General features: G+C 37.6%; 1 protein-coding gene across 1 annotated transcript; it reads left to right on the top strand.

Moving 5' to 3' along the window:
• Window positions 1–1020: 1020 nt before the first annotated feature.
• LOC112689102 (growth arrest-specific protein 1-like) lies at window positions 1021–15968 on the top strand. The gene is made up of 3 exons (XM_025562624.1): window positions 1021–1515; window positions 11341–11669; window positions 15274–15968. Exons 2-3 carry the CDS (start codon window positions 11355–11357, stop codon window positions 15949–15951), a joined length of 993 nt encoding a protein of 330 aa, XP_025418409.1. The 5' UTR covers window positions 1021–1515; window positions 11341–11354; the 3' UTR covers window positions 15952–15968.
• The last annotated feature ends 515 nt before the right edge of the window (window positions 15969–16483 follow it).

The raw sequence follows: 16483 nt of genomic DNA, 5'->3' as shown, positions 1-16483 counted from the left end.
ACTAAACAATCAAATAATCTTGTACAGTGATAAAGGAAATCAGAAGACAATTAGAAAACAAAGCATAAAATCAAATTTGAAGAATTTATACTGAACGATTATTATACGGTCTTTAAAACATATGCGATTGCCTATGAGGACAAGTGACGACTGTATGTATATAACTTTTTTTTATTAATCTCTATTTATCGAACCCGAAAAATTGTAAAAAAAAAAAAAATCTATTAACATTCATAGGTTAGAAATGTTATTACAAATGTGAATAACTGTTTTTTCACTAAAAAACTCGTTTTCATTCCGTTTACAATATCAGAGTATACCAATATCATTCGGCCGGTATAAAATAAGTAATAGAGTTACTATAATCTGCTCATCAACATGTATTAATTGTACAACAGGTTACGTGTTTATTCCACTAAACCGTTTATGTTTTTCGTTACATCGGAGTACATACGACACCGCGTGCATCGCGCACAACGACCGACCAGGTTGGGTCAGGTACACGTATTATTTAATCGGTTGGTTCGCCGAACGAAGGGAAACTGTTCGCGCTTAAGGGAAATCTGTTCTGCGCACAGACTTCCGCACGCACACGAGTACGTTTGATATCTACTCCTGCATTCGACGTTTCGGTTGGTTCAATCCCTTATATGGCACAATCCCTTGACCCTTGTGGCCAGCTGAACCTCTTAGTTTCGGCGCGTTTCACGTTCAACACCGCGACAACATCGTGCGCGCCGCACGCACGTATCACGGAGTCGTTCACACGTCATCGCCGGGACCGCGACGGATTCTCATGACGGATTCGTCGGCGACAGGATCGTGTTGCACGACGGCGGGCGCGGTGGGAGGAGATCGTGGCAGGAGTGCAGCAGCAGGCGGACGAAGGGAAGGAGAAGGATCGGAGAGCGCAGGATCATCGTCGCCGCGACGGCGTGCTCGGCGCGGCGGGGAGGGGACAGCGGACAGATGTCGGCGGCGGCGCAGGTACACGCGCGCGCACACACGAGCACACACGGGCGCACGCGCACGCACACGGGTACCCGTTCGCCGCGTCCGCTGGCCTTCCCGGTGCCAGTCCGCCGTCGTCGATCGTCCCGTGCGCACGTCACGTCCGTGCTCCGATGCGCGCCCGTCCGTCCGACCGTCCGTCACCCGAACACGCGACCCGACAACAGCACGATCAACCGATACGCCGCGACATCCGTGCACGGTAACGGAGCGTAACACTCTCAGCCGAAAACCGCCGCGCGCGCGTCCTTTGGCCCTTCCGGTACCTGTGCCGAGTGCACCGTTGGATCGTGTGTTCTTCTCGGTCCGTGATAACGTGAGCACATTTTTTGCGCGCCGGAGGAAAAAAAAAACCCGCAGATCGAGTGACCGCTTCGGGAAACGAAATTCGACTGCCTACCGTTGGTGAGCGCTGCTCCGTGCTCTCCTACAACGTTCGACGCCTGGCAGAATTAGGGTAACATAACAAGGACACCATGGCGGCGTCCGTGACGCGAATCGATTGTGAGTACAGAAATCTTGTATTTTTTATACTGTGGTACAGGCATGCGAACATTAGGTACAACGGACCATCGGTTTAAATTGATTCCAACTTAACGTTCTATACGCGTGTACACGCAATTAAATTGTTTTACTAAAGTAACGTAAAATATTTATTCAGATTAAGATTAATTTTGATTTTTCTTTCGCTCTCGAAAAACATTTCCCCCTTTTTAAAATTATTAGTTCGTACAAGTATTTGCTATTGTAGTGTGATTTGTTTGTCATTATAAACAATTTCTACAATGGTTTTTGTTGTTTTAGTAATTTTAAAAACTGTTCAGTCGGGTGTTTAAAATCGTAAATTAAATTAATAGTTAAAATTATTAGTTTAACTATTTGTATTTAATACGGTTATAACTAGTCCAGTGTTTAAATAACAACAATCAATATGATTGCTCTGTTTGCAATCATCACGCTGTGTTTTTGTTGGCGGGAGGTTCTCCTAGCCATGGAGAAATCTTCTCTTTGCCACTCTTATTGTACCGTTTATCACGCTTGAAAAATTGTGGATGTCATTTTCCACATCATTTCCATAGATAATAATATTTTCGATGGTAGGCTGGACAAAAGGGATCAGAGATCTTATGAGAATCCTCGTTTCCTGTCGCATCAATATATTACGTTCACCGAAGCCACCCGAAACGCGAGCGCGTAACGTAGGACATGTGTTTTATTTATAACTGAATTTGAGACGCTCCGTGCGATGCATATACTTTTATATTATATGTTACCCGGGGGCAATTAACTGCTGTGTAGTGTATGCATGTTTTAAAGATCCGGCAGCGTATAGCCGAGGAAAATAAATCCTTCGCACAAACGCAGTAAAAAAATATTAAAAAAAAGTTTAATAGAAGAGAATCGTTTCCGGGCGCCACTGTCGCAGTAGCCGCTCCCGCTTGTTGTGCGTATGATGTATGCGTGACGACTTCTAAATTAGATTACGACCATTTAATGCAACAAAAAAAAACCAACAAACCGTTACCATCGAATGTCGAATTATCGATGAATAATAATATGTGGCCGTTGTTGTCGTTGTATCCATAATACACTTCACATAAAGGGGGTCAGTTCTACAGATTTTTGTCAACAATGCATTTCATTTTATTAATTCCTATACTTAAAATACGTAAAAATACATTTAGGCTAAGGGAGACTGTCCATAATGTTTATCCAAAAAATTGTACTCGATATCATAACCAATGATCAACTACACGTCTAATGTCGGATCCACATAATTTAAGTAAAATAAATAAACAATTTTTCTCAACTCAAATGGCACAATCTAAATATTTTTTAAAAACAAAAACTAATCATAAACCGAACTCAATGTGGATCCAAAATTATAATAGATAGATCATATATACGAATATAAGTTACGCGTGCTTTGTATAGTTTGTAACACTAAGTTAAAATTTTAACATTATTGTAACAGTAAGCGAAGGAAGTTTTTCGTTATTTTTATTATTAAGATAAAATTTAAATAAATACGATTAAAGTACGATTTTGTGTAGACAAAGTTTGCACTATACTTTTGCTATGCCACTGAATTTGTAATACACATGTAAATACGTTCACGTGGTGGGCACGAAAAAACGTGATATTCACCGCGGAACGTCTGCCGCCACACGAGTTGATGGGTTTTACGACTATCTTGGACCCTCATCCTGCGTCTATATGTATATATAGTAATAATAATAATAATAATAACAGACAGACGGTCGTATCGTTGGTCAGGCGCGACACTGAGCATATTTCTTTGAAATCTACCCAATCTCTTCTACTTAACGGCGGCAAGGGCAGAAAATACCGATTTTTAACGACCCCAAATCGTGAACATGAAAATTAGATTGTGGCTATTATAATATGTCCGAACCACTTGTTGGTCGCGTAAAAGCATCGGACATATCACTGCACACTAAGGTATAACGTAATAATATTACGGTAAGTGGTATGAACGATAATAAAAATAAAAGCGTAGGTGGTGGAAGGCACACCGTTTAATGAACCTATTCGAGGAGTGAATGGAGTACGCATAACATTATTCATTTTATGACTCCCAACCATCTCTATGTGTATACGTCTGAGCGCGCTTATACGACGGCGACGGCAACAAAGCTAAATCGACGTAATATATGCATGACAAATTATAACAGTGTCGAACTTATTTTTGGCCATAATTACTAATCGGGAGTATATTAAAAAAAAAAAGTGCATAATAATAATATAAATGAGTTAAATGAATTATAGTTCAATGAATAGTACTTTTATTATGATTGACATTTGAATAATTTTTTAAATAATTATTTAATACTTGATAGTAAAATATGTTTGATATAATATTGTACAATAGTAAAGCATTATTTTATGTCACTAATAATCTTTAAGGCTTGAATATAAGGCCCCTGTGCATTGGATACTACATTGTATTGTATTATGTATTAAGTGTAATTTTATGGCTTAACCTCAAATAGTTTTCAACTCCCTGCTTAAATGAGGATGTCAAATTGTAATTATAATAATATTAAACTCATTAACAATTAATGGGTTCGTCAAACATTTCATTACGTTTCTAGACAATTTTTTTTTCATAATAATATCGGCACATAATCGTAATTTAATAGTCGTAGAATGTTCAGGCATCACAGTAAAAACCGATCGGTCGTTATCGTCGTTATAAGCGGAAAAGTATTTTGATTGTTTCGAGTACAAATTTTTAATTAGTTTATTGAATTAACCATCAATGGGAAAAAATATGTATGTAATTTATTCAGGGTCGAGTTTGTTTTGTCCGTGATACGTCGTTTGCCGGGTATGGGTTAGTTTTCAAAAATCGTTCCGAAACTTGTTTCTAGCCCAAACAATTTCGATCGATAAATAATACGCTGTTACCAACACCACATAATTTATATATACATTGGCCAATAGATAAAATACTACTTCGTTGACTTCTATGATCGGTATACATAGAACCTGTTCTACCAAACTTTATCTCGATCTTTGAGTTCTCCTACAGATGTCAAAGTCATGATTATGCCATGTGTACACGGTAAAAGTAAATCCATTCGGCGCCCAAACATCCAAAACAATTTAAATATTTTGTACACGTACTCACAAATACACGTGCACGCGCGCACACACACATGTATGAGTTTCGAATATCGAAAAAATTAGTAATTGATGGTAATTAGTTGTTTAAAAACTCCCGTTTTTTCTGAAATCGGCGAACCGCAATCGTTTGCATAATACACTCGAAGTTTGCAAACATTCGCGAAACACGCATAGCGCAATTTCTATGTATTCTATTCGTACGTTTAACTAAATATAATTATATACGTACGTATGTGCATGTGTGTTACTTTGAACATAATTATTCGTTTTTTTTTCTAGAGGAATAATAACTCTGGATACAAGTATTAAAACTAGTAAATTCCATAAACGTGTACTGCTGTTACATATAATGTATATATATTTAGATGAGTGTTAGCGTAAGAAATAGAGTGAGAAAGAGGCAAGAGTAGAGCGCGTAAATTGGTAATTATATTATTACATTGGTAAATTAACCAGTTGGAATTTATTTTTCTACCATGCGAACGAAGAGTAAAAATATTAATGATAAACACTAAGTACCATGGATACATTGTAGAAAATAAACGAATATTTTTTTTTTTTTACAATGCTGCCCCGAGCGACCAAACTCTCCACGTGACCCGTACGAATATGGGTGCATTTTAAATTAGGTTCATCGAATCGTCTTGTTCACTGAAATGCACAGGGCCTTTCGACAATTTTAAGTGACGGCTAATAATTTACTTGTGAATAAAAATTTAAATTAGAAAAAGTAATCCGTGTGGAAAATAAATCATTGCGAATTATTAAAAATAATTGCATATTCAACTTTTATTGCACAACCGCAAACAGCGAATCAACTGTGGCATTTTTGCTATTAAATAATTTTAAACGACACTCAATTTACTGCATACGCAAGCTTTTGCAGACCATAATTGACACGTTTTATTAATTTACTTCAACATATTCGATTCTTAACAAATTTATTTTAATTTCTTAAATTAAAATCTTAAGTCTGTTTTGTACATACGTGACAGAGGGGATAAAAATGAAAATCTGTAGAAAACTATACCGTACAGAAGATATTGTGTTAGATAATTTAGATAGTAAAAACTGAAACTTTGGTATATACGCATTTCATTGGAAGTGTTTTTGCGCTCTCACGCTTCAACAAAATACGAATCACGTCCACATTTTCATGGACTGATTTATCTCAAGACGGTCATGTAAATATAATCAAGGACAAAGGCGTTTCGTAGCGAAACGCAGGACGTTGTTGGCGTAAAACGTGATTTTTTTTTCGATATTTTATTTTTATTTTTTCCCAGTGTTCGATCTCGACATAAAGGAGAATCATGCTTGCAGCCACCCTCTTGGCGAACCACGTAATCTGACACGGATTAGGAGGCTCTATACGAAATACGTGTACATACTATAAATATATGGTAGAAGCATATGTATACGTTCCCAGGATCCTGCGGACCAGTGGAGTCGTACCGGAGGGGTGACAGGTGAAAAGAGCTGACAGGTCTGCACGATACATATAGATTCGGAGTGTAAGACGATGGTTGAATGCGTTTGTGTGTGTGTGCGCGCGCGCGCGCGCGCGAGCAGCGTGTGTACCACCTGTGCGCGTCTGTTTCTTCTTTTCTCTCGTCTTCGTCGGGTGGTTTTTATTATTTTTTTTCGCGCTGCACCAGACCTTCGAAAGAGATTATATTGGAAGGATATATAATATATATAATAGTAATATTTGTGACAGATTCGAGATGCCCTCGCTCCCGGCTCCGTACAACAATTTCGTATCTTCTTTTTTCATCTCATTGTTTCGTGCGTTTATTCTTCCGCGACGTCCGAGAGTGCTCCGGCGGCGCAATCGATCGTATCAAATGTTCCGCGACCCATTTTAATATTATTGACGTTTTATTAGGTTTTAAAACGAATATAATAACCATTACAAACGTTTTTGTTCGTAATATTTTATTCGTGGTCAACAATTTGAAGGTTTTTTCTTTTTGCTATAAAACTAAAAAATCTATTATTGGTTCGTAACATTTACTATACTCGTACAATATCTTAATATGTGAATGATGGAAATTAATTATTTTGACACTTAACACCACGTTCTTAAGCTATTTAGAGTTAACCAAAATAATCGTGCTTTGATACGTTTTACCTCCCCGATCCCAATGTGGTAATGTTTTGTCTAAAGTTATATTATCTCGAATTTTTTCATACCTCAAACTTAGTTTCAAACCACACTCGAAATTTGCATTTCTCTTGATAAAATATTTTATTTACAACTTACACATTCTATGATAGTATAACATACACACACATATATATACTCGTATATTATATTATTTACTACTTCAAATTAATATTCAATGTTCGATAGACGTATGGAAAATCGAAAAGAATAAAAAATAATAATGTAAAAGGACATGTTCCAAATTTTCTTTTCTTTTGGGCTCCTGTGAGATTTATTAAGATCTTATAGCGAATAAAACACCAATAATCAAAATTATGATGTTTTTTAACAGCGTGCATAAGTGACTTTAACGTCGTTGATCGATTTTATGTAAATTTACCATACAGTGTGACTTGTAGAATTTTAATATTTTATTAATTAATTTTAATATAGAAGTAGTAGAGAAATTGTTAGTAAAGTGATACTGGAAGTTGGCAGCAAACATAATTACGTAAATTATGCGGGTTTTGATTTGATTACTATTTTTTACCCGGCCCCAAAGTTCGTGAGACACCACCCATATTCTAAAGCTGTTTATCTTGGTTTCGTCACGACGGAAAACACTATATTATTATATCATTACATATTTTATTATATTATAATCACTATATGCAAGCCGTAATAATATAATATAATTTTTTATACGGCCAGACGAGACGCGATTAAACCGTTTTACCCATATGGTGTTGTGCACGGTTTTTATTGTTTTCTGGCCATCGTAAAATTTGTTTATTGCTCAAAAATTAAACAAAACGGTTGGGTTTATACGTGTCATGGCACACCTGATAGATCTCAGATTTACAGGTCGTACACTTCAGATCTATCAAAGTCTGAAATCGGTTTTATCGGGAATTTATATATCAAATACTGTAATTTATATTTGTTTATCTATAATTTTAAAGCAATAACATTTTTAATCGCAACATGTGTGAAAATAATACCTTCCACGTATACAAAATAATTTATTGCGTTCAATGTTAAATAATTTATAATGCTCTTAACCGACTAATATTTTCGTATGTAGACTTTAAATTATGTGTAGATGTGTAATCGTCCAGAGCAATACGAGTATGTAAAAATAATTGCTGAGAAGTACATTTTTCATTGATATTAACTATTTAGGTACCTTAAAATCAAAATTAATCAATTATTAAACACATTATAAACGCGTATTAAACATAAATTATAACACTTTTAACACCGTTCCACAATGTTTCGTCGAAAATCCATGTAAAAATTATCTTGTCAGCTGCAGCTGCGTGTTGGATGTAGCATAGGTTACTGCAAGAGAAAACGCAACCGAATTATGCACCCGGCGACGCGTAAAAACAACTCTGGCCGCACATCGCGTTTTTGTATAGATATGATTACGGTTATTACTCGTATTATTCAAATTTTGCTATCACGAATCCTACTAACCGGACGCCGATATGCGATCGATTTCCGATGCTCAATATTAGTGACAAACAATTCAAGTTCTAAGGGCCATCATAATTATATATTTATAAATACGTACAGTGTACGTTATTATTATTATTATTACGTCGTACACACATCATTTACCCGGTACAAAATATAACCATTGTATAGGGTTACTTGTGGACGATTTTATTCGGATCGGTGTGAAAACCCGTTGGTCATGTTGTAAATACCGCGGCGGTAATCCGCAGAAAATAATGTTACTTTTGCACGATAACAAAACAAAACATCTTGAAGCTGAAGAGCCGCGGACTGCTGACCCATGTTCCGTAGCCGGGATCTATCGGTGGTCTCGGACCGCCGTCGGCTCGCGTGACGTTAGAGCAGAACAATATATTCAGAAGGACCCGCACGAGCCCACTCCCGGAGACACGGGTCGTTGAGATAAGACGCTCGGAGAGTGGAAAAACGATGATGCACACGTACAAACATATGATACAACGAAAACAAACATAACGATATACCAATAAACCTCCCGTCACGGGGGCGTCCACGAGGTCGTGATATTATTACCGTCACCGGGCGCGTTTGTACATATTTGATTTCGCCGCTCGGTGTTTGCTCAGTATCGGTACGCGGTAGCGGTACAGGTACACGGTATAGGTATGGTAGGTACGTGGTATACCCGAAGAGTACACAATATCGTTGTAGCGCTACAGTGCGCGCGTGTGTGTGCACAAGTCAAACAAATTAAACGGACGATATTGTACACATCGTACAGGTATGTAAATAAATACATAAACTGTACACACGCGTGTGCCGTACGTCCCACGTGTACATGCTCTTTACCGGCTCGCTGTGCATACGTCACGGGTACACGGACCAAGTAATTCAGGTGGCGGCCGAGAGAGACGTGCGACACACGCGGCACAATGGCTTCGTCGTCGGCCGAACAATGTGTAACGATGTAAGACTCGTATGTACACGCTGCGCCGTTGTGTTGAACGTTGTAAAATGCACGGCGGATACTTATTGTCTTATTCTACGCGACCGATCGTGTCCTCGAGGGCACCGTCGTGGTGCGTTCCTCGTCTCTATACGGACCGCTATCGATATTCCCGAACGGTAGACGTTCTATAAACCAGCAAGTCCGACGATTGATACGCTCTCTCTTTGATGATCAATTTCGTATAACAATTACCGGTTGTTATTAATATTTTTTTTCCCAGAGCAATGAGCTCCAACGTCGTGGCGTTGGCAAATCTATGTTTAAAAATATCTGTCGTAGTATAGAATCACGTGAAAATACGAGTAGTAGCGACAGGAATCGATAATTACGTCCGGGAGCCGATTGGGAAACTTGGAACAGAGGATGATGAACCGAGCTGGTTATATCCACGATGTAATAACTGATTTTATTAACTTTTGCTCGTCTTAACTCCACTCCAAGTTATATTTCCCCGATTTCTCGTTCACTATACACGTAAACGATATCTGAAAACCTCACGTATTGGAAAAACTACACTGAGCTATTGCTATCACAAGAAATATCTCGCATTTTCAATAGAATATCATTTCTATTGGTCGGAGAAAATTCATATCGTCCTCTTAAAAATTTCCAACTTTTAACCCGCGTACGAAGTCAATCCTAAAATACATCAACGGAGACAATCTTTTTTAAAATAAGATATGCATCCTGAATTGTCCGGTATTATTTTTCAATCGAATTCAAAAATTCAAGGTATGAAGATAATGTCGATCGAAGAAAATGACACCAATAAACATTTTTGAGGGATCAATAGTAAAAATGTTTTGAAATAAGTAAACCTTTGTTGAACAAATTATGTAAACACAATAGTATAGCATAGGGTTTATTGTAAACAAATAATGCAGCTGTTTTTCGTCCCTTGCGCTCTTCTAAATCCTAGCACTGGAATTGTATGTTTATAGATATCATATGTTTGTACAATATTTTCGTAACGGTTTCAATCGGCAGAGAAAAAACACATCGTTATTAAAACGCGCGGAGAAATAATCTACGCGGATTCGTATTTTGATATTGATGTGTTTGTGCGTCTATAAAATGTATTTTTTATTATTGCCCGTACCGTGCACATAAATATCGTGCGCATTCCCAGTTGACGTTTTATGTATTCCGTAATTAATGCGCGTTTCGATTTACGATTTCAATTCGACAATTAAGTCGTGCGCGGACGCGCATTATATTGCTGTATTCGTATTTACGGCACAACCGGAACGCGAATGGAATTTTATAATATTACGATGTATTACGAGCTATCGTGATTTCATTTTCAACGATAAATTTTTGGACCGTCCACCTTTTGTTTCTTTTTTTCTTCTTCTATTGAAGGTAGTTTTATAGGCAACGGAAACTGACAACTCCCTAATAGAAGGTGTACTACGTTGTACGTTTATATATATTTATATATGCACGCGTCCGATTCGGTTTCGTGACTTATGTGCGCCGAGCGTGCGGTAGGTACGTACATTATAGGTATACATTATGTCATGACGATGAACCGCAACCGAAGTATAATTTCCTCCTTTGCCGTACACGCGCATCGTTTTTGATAAATATAATGTACGCGTAAAGTATTTGATCGACCGAATAAGAATCACGGAAAACCGGACGACCTTTATACCACGTTAGTTCTTTAGTCGTATCTTTAAGCACCGGTATATCATTCATAATATTTTTGTACAAAACCACCCGTGCTGTATCGAGCGCATCGAAAACCGTAGTTTTTCGTCTTTAAAACGTGCACAACATGCATATGTTAGCTTTCGGGTTCCGCAGTGCCCATCGATCTGTTGATGTGATTAACATTCTGAAAACTAATCCGAATTCGTCAAATAAGACTAGCATGACTAATGCCTCCCCCCCCCCACGTCACCTCAGCAAGTTCTAAAACCGTTGACTGTTACGTCGGTTTCTAAACCGATTTCGGTGCGGCAAATATTATGTAAATATGGATAAGATTAGAAACGTGGTTTGACGGCTTTTGCGTTTTTTTTTTTTTTTTTTGCAGAAGAAGTGCTGACGATGAAGACAGCCGTCGGTGGTGCTGGCCAGTGCAGGTCGTCCACGACGATGGCACTGTTGTCGGGCATGGCGCTGTTGCTGTGGGGCGGTGGAGGGCTGACGATCGCCGGCGCCTTGGAGGTCGGCTACCGTCAGCCGACGTGCGAAGAGGTGCGCTTGCGGTGCGCGTTCGACCCGACGTGCTCGATGGCGCTGCACACGTACTTCAACAAGTGCGACAAGATGCTCCAGGACGACTCATCCAAGTGTCCCGAATCGTGTCTGTACGCGTTGGTCGCGCTCACGTCCACCGCGGCCGGCAAACAGATGTTGGACGTGAGTACACACCTAATTGTGTGCATATAAACCGTACACGTTTTTACGTACCCGTCATGTTTGCGTATATTGTACGCGAACAATTCGCAACGAACCGGTTCGGTATTCATTTACATGTACGGCATGATTGATACATTTTTTTCTACGTTTTCCCAGATCACCTCCTAATAGAATTGAAACTGTTGACTAGCAATTAAGTCGTTAACTTTATGTTCATATCGGCGGCAGTTATAAATCAAACCCGTTAAATAAATGATAACTGTGCAAGGGATTATAGTGTGTAGTCGCACGACCTAGAAATGTAATCGATATATAATGTTGGCCTAGGTGTACTGCAGCACACTCATGGTGCCCTATATATATGTATATATATATATATATAGGCTTTTAAAATTATACATACATTACAGTTTCCGATGTAACCGTTGTTGCGTTAAAACCAATGGAATTAAAGTTTAAGTTCAAAGATTATGATAAATATTCTTATTTTACATTCATGGTATGAAACAAAACGTCATTTGTTTCATGAAAATACATGGATATTTAGCAGGTACAAATAAAAAAAAAAATTAACCTGAAAAATGTTAAAGGTAGAAGTGTGGGTTGGAAGTAAACAACTTTAGCTTATAGAAATTATGCAATTTTGATAAAAATCAATTCTTCATTAAATATATATTAAAATATATCTTAAACCTTTTTTCTATTGGTAAATTTGTGTTTTCGAACGGTTCAAAAATAATCATAGTTCTTAAACACGAAATCGCATACAAATCTCCAACCTCATAACATTATGGAATAAAGAATTATTATTCATAAAATCATGTTTACGCGAATTTCATTAATTTTTTACGTATAATTAACATCGAATTTAGATTTTTGTGCTATTTTAATTAAGATTCGCAATCAGTACGCTGTCCAAATTCATAATTAATACAAAAATAAGCTATATCCATTAAAGTTTATATAATTAAAATTAGATTGAAAAATGTGCAATGTTCAAACGTTTGTAGGCAAATTTGAAAGTATTTGATCACCAATAAATTTCATTAAATATTTTCGCATAAAAATTTGCACGTAATATAGGGAATATTCAATATATTTATCTATAATACACGTCTATGGGATTGAATGTTTTATTCCAAACGTACAGCTGTGTAGTAGTGTGACGTTCGTTAAAGTCACCGTAATTTTATTTATTTTTAATCTTACGTTAAATCTGTTTATACGGTATATATTTATTATAAATATACATATATATTTTATAAAAGTTTAGTTTTTTTCTGTTTGCATCGGTAAAATAATAATGAAAACAATAATATAACGAAAAAAAATAAAATAAAATAAAATATGAGAATAATTTAACGTTCATGGAAATTTAGATGTTTTCAAAACAAATTTTAATTGGCCGGGAAAAAAAATGGTTCAACGGGGAATTTGTCGGTTTCGTATTATTATATCCCGCACTTCACATCATTGAAATACGTTTGAAAACTCAATTAAAAAATATGGGTATACGCACCATAGTAATACGATAACGTTTTCTCTTAGCCTCCGGAATCAATTACATCGAATATATTATCGTTGAGACGTCTTGATTTATGGCGATTTACACACTCGCCCGTAAAATAGTATACAACTCGTACTAGAAAAACACTATAGGTAAACCGTTAAAATATTCCGTTTCTTATGTATATATATTTCATACGCTGGTATGGAAAATTAGAAACTGTTCGTACACCAAGTAATTTTATATGTTCGGAAATATTTTTATTTTTCGAGTAAATCATTAGAAATTTATCAACAACAACCTATAGAGTAGTTAAAACAATGAAAAACCAATTTTATATGCGATACATACCTAACCTTTTTATGTACAAATATGGTATAGTAAAATCCTTTTACGTTTCATTTATGAGCCGTAAGACTTTAATTTAATATATATTTATTTTTTTTATAAATTTTATTCGAAAACAAACCACATAATTATTTATGTATATTTTTTCACTCGTTCGAATGAAATATTTTTCTATAATATTCATATAAGTAAAATATGAATCACACGATGATCGATTACTTTTTGCGAACAAATTTATCATGTTATACTATATAGTAAACAGGGGTATTAACCTAACCTACGAGTATATAATTTCAAGTGGTCTTTTATACAGATAAAAAAACTTTATTATCATATAATTATTTTCGCAATGCAAATGATGAAAACATAATATGCTATGTAGAAGAATATAAATTATTTATAACGATCAAAATGCATTCAAATAAGCGTACACCCAATAATAATCAATAAATATAATAGTATAGTACCTCAAATAATGATCATGTGTTATATATTTATAATTTTTTGATAAATTGGTTATGTCCATAAATAATTTATTTGTCCATGGGTTGAAAATATATTTGGAGGCATGTATATAGATTACCAATTGGATGAAAACATAATTATATAAAACATTTAATACTAAAATCTATAAAGTTAGAAATTATGTTTTAATACTTTTGACGTGGTAAATAATCATATTGAAAATAAATACATACTTACAAATGTTGAGTTGAAATTTTTCTTAATTTTTCAAGAAGAGCGTGAAAAATTATACCCCGAAATATCAGAGGTATTTTTTATTCAAACTTACACGCTACCGCTTTTTCTGTTCTGATCAGTTGTATTTTATGGTGCGAGCTGTATCTTAACAAAACAACGAACAAAAAGAAATGAATACAAGAATCAAATAAAGCAGTACGTAGTGTCACAGAATTATTTAAAATACTTCTGTTATCATACTTAATGTTAAGTAAACAAGTATGAAATAAAATTATTGCCTACTTTTTTTCTTCTGCGAGAAATTATATTTACGTCCACACAAATGTATTATTTATAGATACGGCATAATTAATCGCAAATAACGTAATTTTTACTACTATATAATTCAAATCGATAAAATTCAAATGACTACTCTAATATGTCTCCTCCAAATAACCCGTCTCCGAAAGTGAGCTCGTGGGTTCATCTTACATTATGTTTTTCGTAACACGATCGCGCAAGCCACGATGATTACCATCGGTTTAACGGCCCGAAAGACTCTATAATAGTTTCTACGTCGTAATTAAATAATACGATGAATTTATTGAATTATTTGTGAGTTTTCTATGTCGACAATCAATCGTTTATCGGTTACATCCAACGATTGATCAGTGTACCGGTTTATCGATTGTTTTTCGATCGAAAATCTCGTTTTACGGATTTTCTTTATTTCGTTGCGAAACAATACGGAAAAATTGACAACGTAATAATACCAAAAATAGCACGAAAAGAATTTTTGATTTAGATATCGAGCACCAATTTCATAAACGGACATTTTATTTGAAAGCCGGGTAACTCGGGTAATGGAAAAACCGTTTTCGGACAATTTTCTACTATATTTTTCCTATCAATACTCGAAGTAGTAGAGTGTGCACAACTCAGAATAGTTTTTCTAAAGAACCTGTTTTATACGTGTACAATGTGCACATTGTTGTTGTATAAATGTATACATAAATACTAACCTATCCTAACCTAACCGGTAATAACATGTAATCATTTTACCTTTAGTGCTCCTGTCGGGACGGTTACTGCGAGGAAATGAAGACCCGCGTGGAGGTGTGCCGGCCGCTGGTGATCGAAGCGGTGCATAACCAGACGGTGGTATCGTGCGAGCTTGCGCAGTTTATCTGTCTGGCCGACCCTGTGTGCACCAATGCCCTGGGATACTACCACACGTACTGCAAACGTATGCTGCAGGGCGTGGCGTGCACCGAGCGGTGCTTAAACTCGGTGGAGATCCTGCAGCGACAGGAGACGGCGTCCAAAATGAATCGGTGTCGGTGCTCCGGCAAGGCTACGGTCGAGTGTCTGCGCAACAAGGAGCGCATGGTCAGGCTATGCTATGGCGGGGGCGGTTTCCTGGACGTGGCCGACCCGAGGTTGCAGCAGCAGCAGGGCGGCTACAAGCCTGGTGGCCGGAAGAACCGGAGGAAGCATCGGCCGCGGATGTTCGACCTGGACCCTGACCGGGCCGAGGTGGAAATGATGTTGGCCGACCCGGAACACCAGGTGGTCAACCGGAACCGGTACAACACGACCACGGCCGACGGCGACGACCGACGCTCCGATTCCGCGGCATCCGCTTTGGTTGTTCGACCGCGATCGCTGTCCACCGTCCCACTCGTCGTGCTCGTCACCGTATCCGCTCTCCTAGTCACGCGGTCCGAATGGCCGCTCTACGCGTAATCGGTGTGACGAGCGCAATGTTTCCGCGATTGTGCCGTATAAAACCGCATTAGACGGATTCTCGTGCTGCGGTTTACGGCTACCTGCTGTGTTCACGTAGCGTTTTGTCGACGTCACACGCGGCCTCGTCCTATACACCGGTGTTCCACCGGCTCCGGCTCCCATCGCTGCCGTCTCACGAATCCTTTCTCCGTCACGTCGTTCTCCTCCCGAAGCCTGCGCGCCAACCGTTCATCGCAAGTCGTCTTCCCGAGCAAATACCTCCTTGGATTTCTCGTTCTCGTTCACCATCACAATAGTGACGTACTCTTCGTCTCTGTATCCTCCGCGTCGATCTATCAACCGTTTTTTCCCAAACCGGAATTCGTCCGCTGGTATCGTTGCGTTTGTCTGGTACATTGACCATCGATGTTTAGCGAGACCGCCAGCATAACATTCGTATCGATACATCGCTTTATGTGAAACACATCGTCAACTATCGTACATTGCCTGTCCAGCTATATCTTGCGGTTCCGTCGATTATTATCTGTAC

Source organism: Sipha flava, unplaced genomic scaffold, assembly GCF_003268045.1.
Source record: "Sipha flava isolate LNK unplaced genomic scaffold, YSA_version1 42_pilon_pilon, whole genome shotgun sequence".
NCBI lineage: Eukaryota > Metazoa > Arthropoda > Insecta > Hemiptera > Aphididae > Sipha > Sipha flava.
The sequence above is the reverse complement of the archived record's forward strand: the minus strand, read 5'-3'. Positions and strand labels throughout refer to the sequence as shown.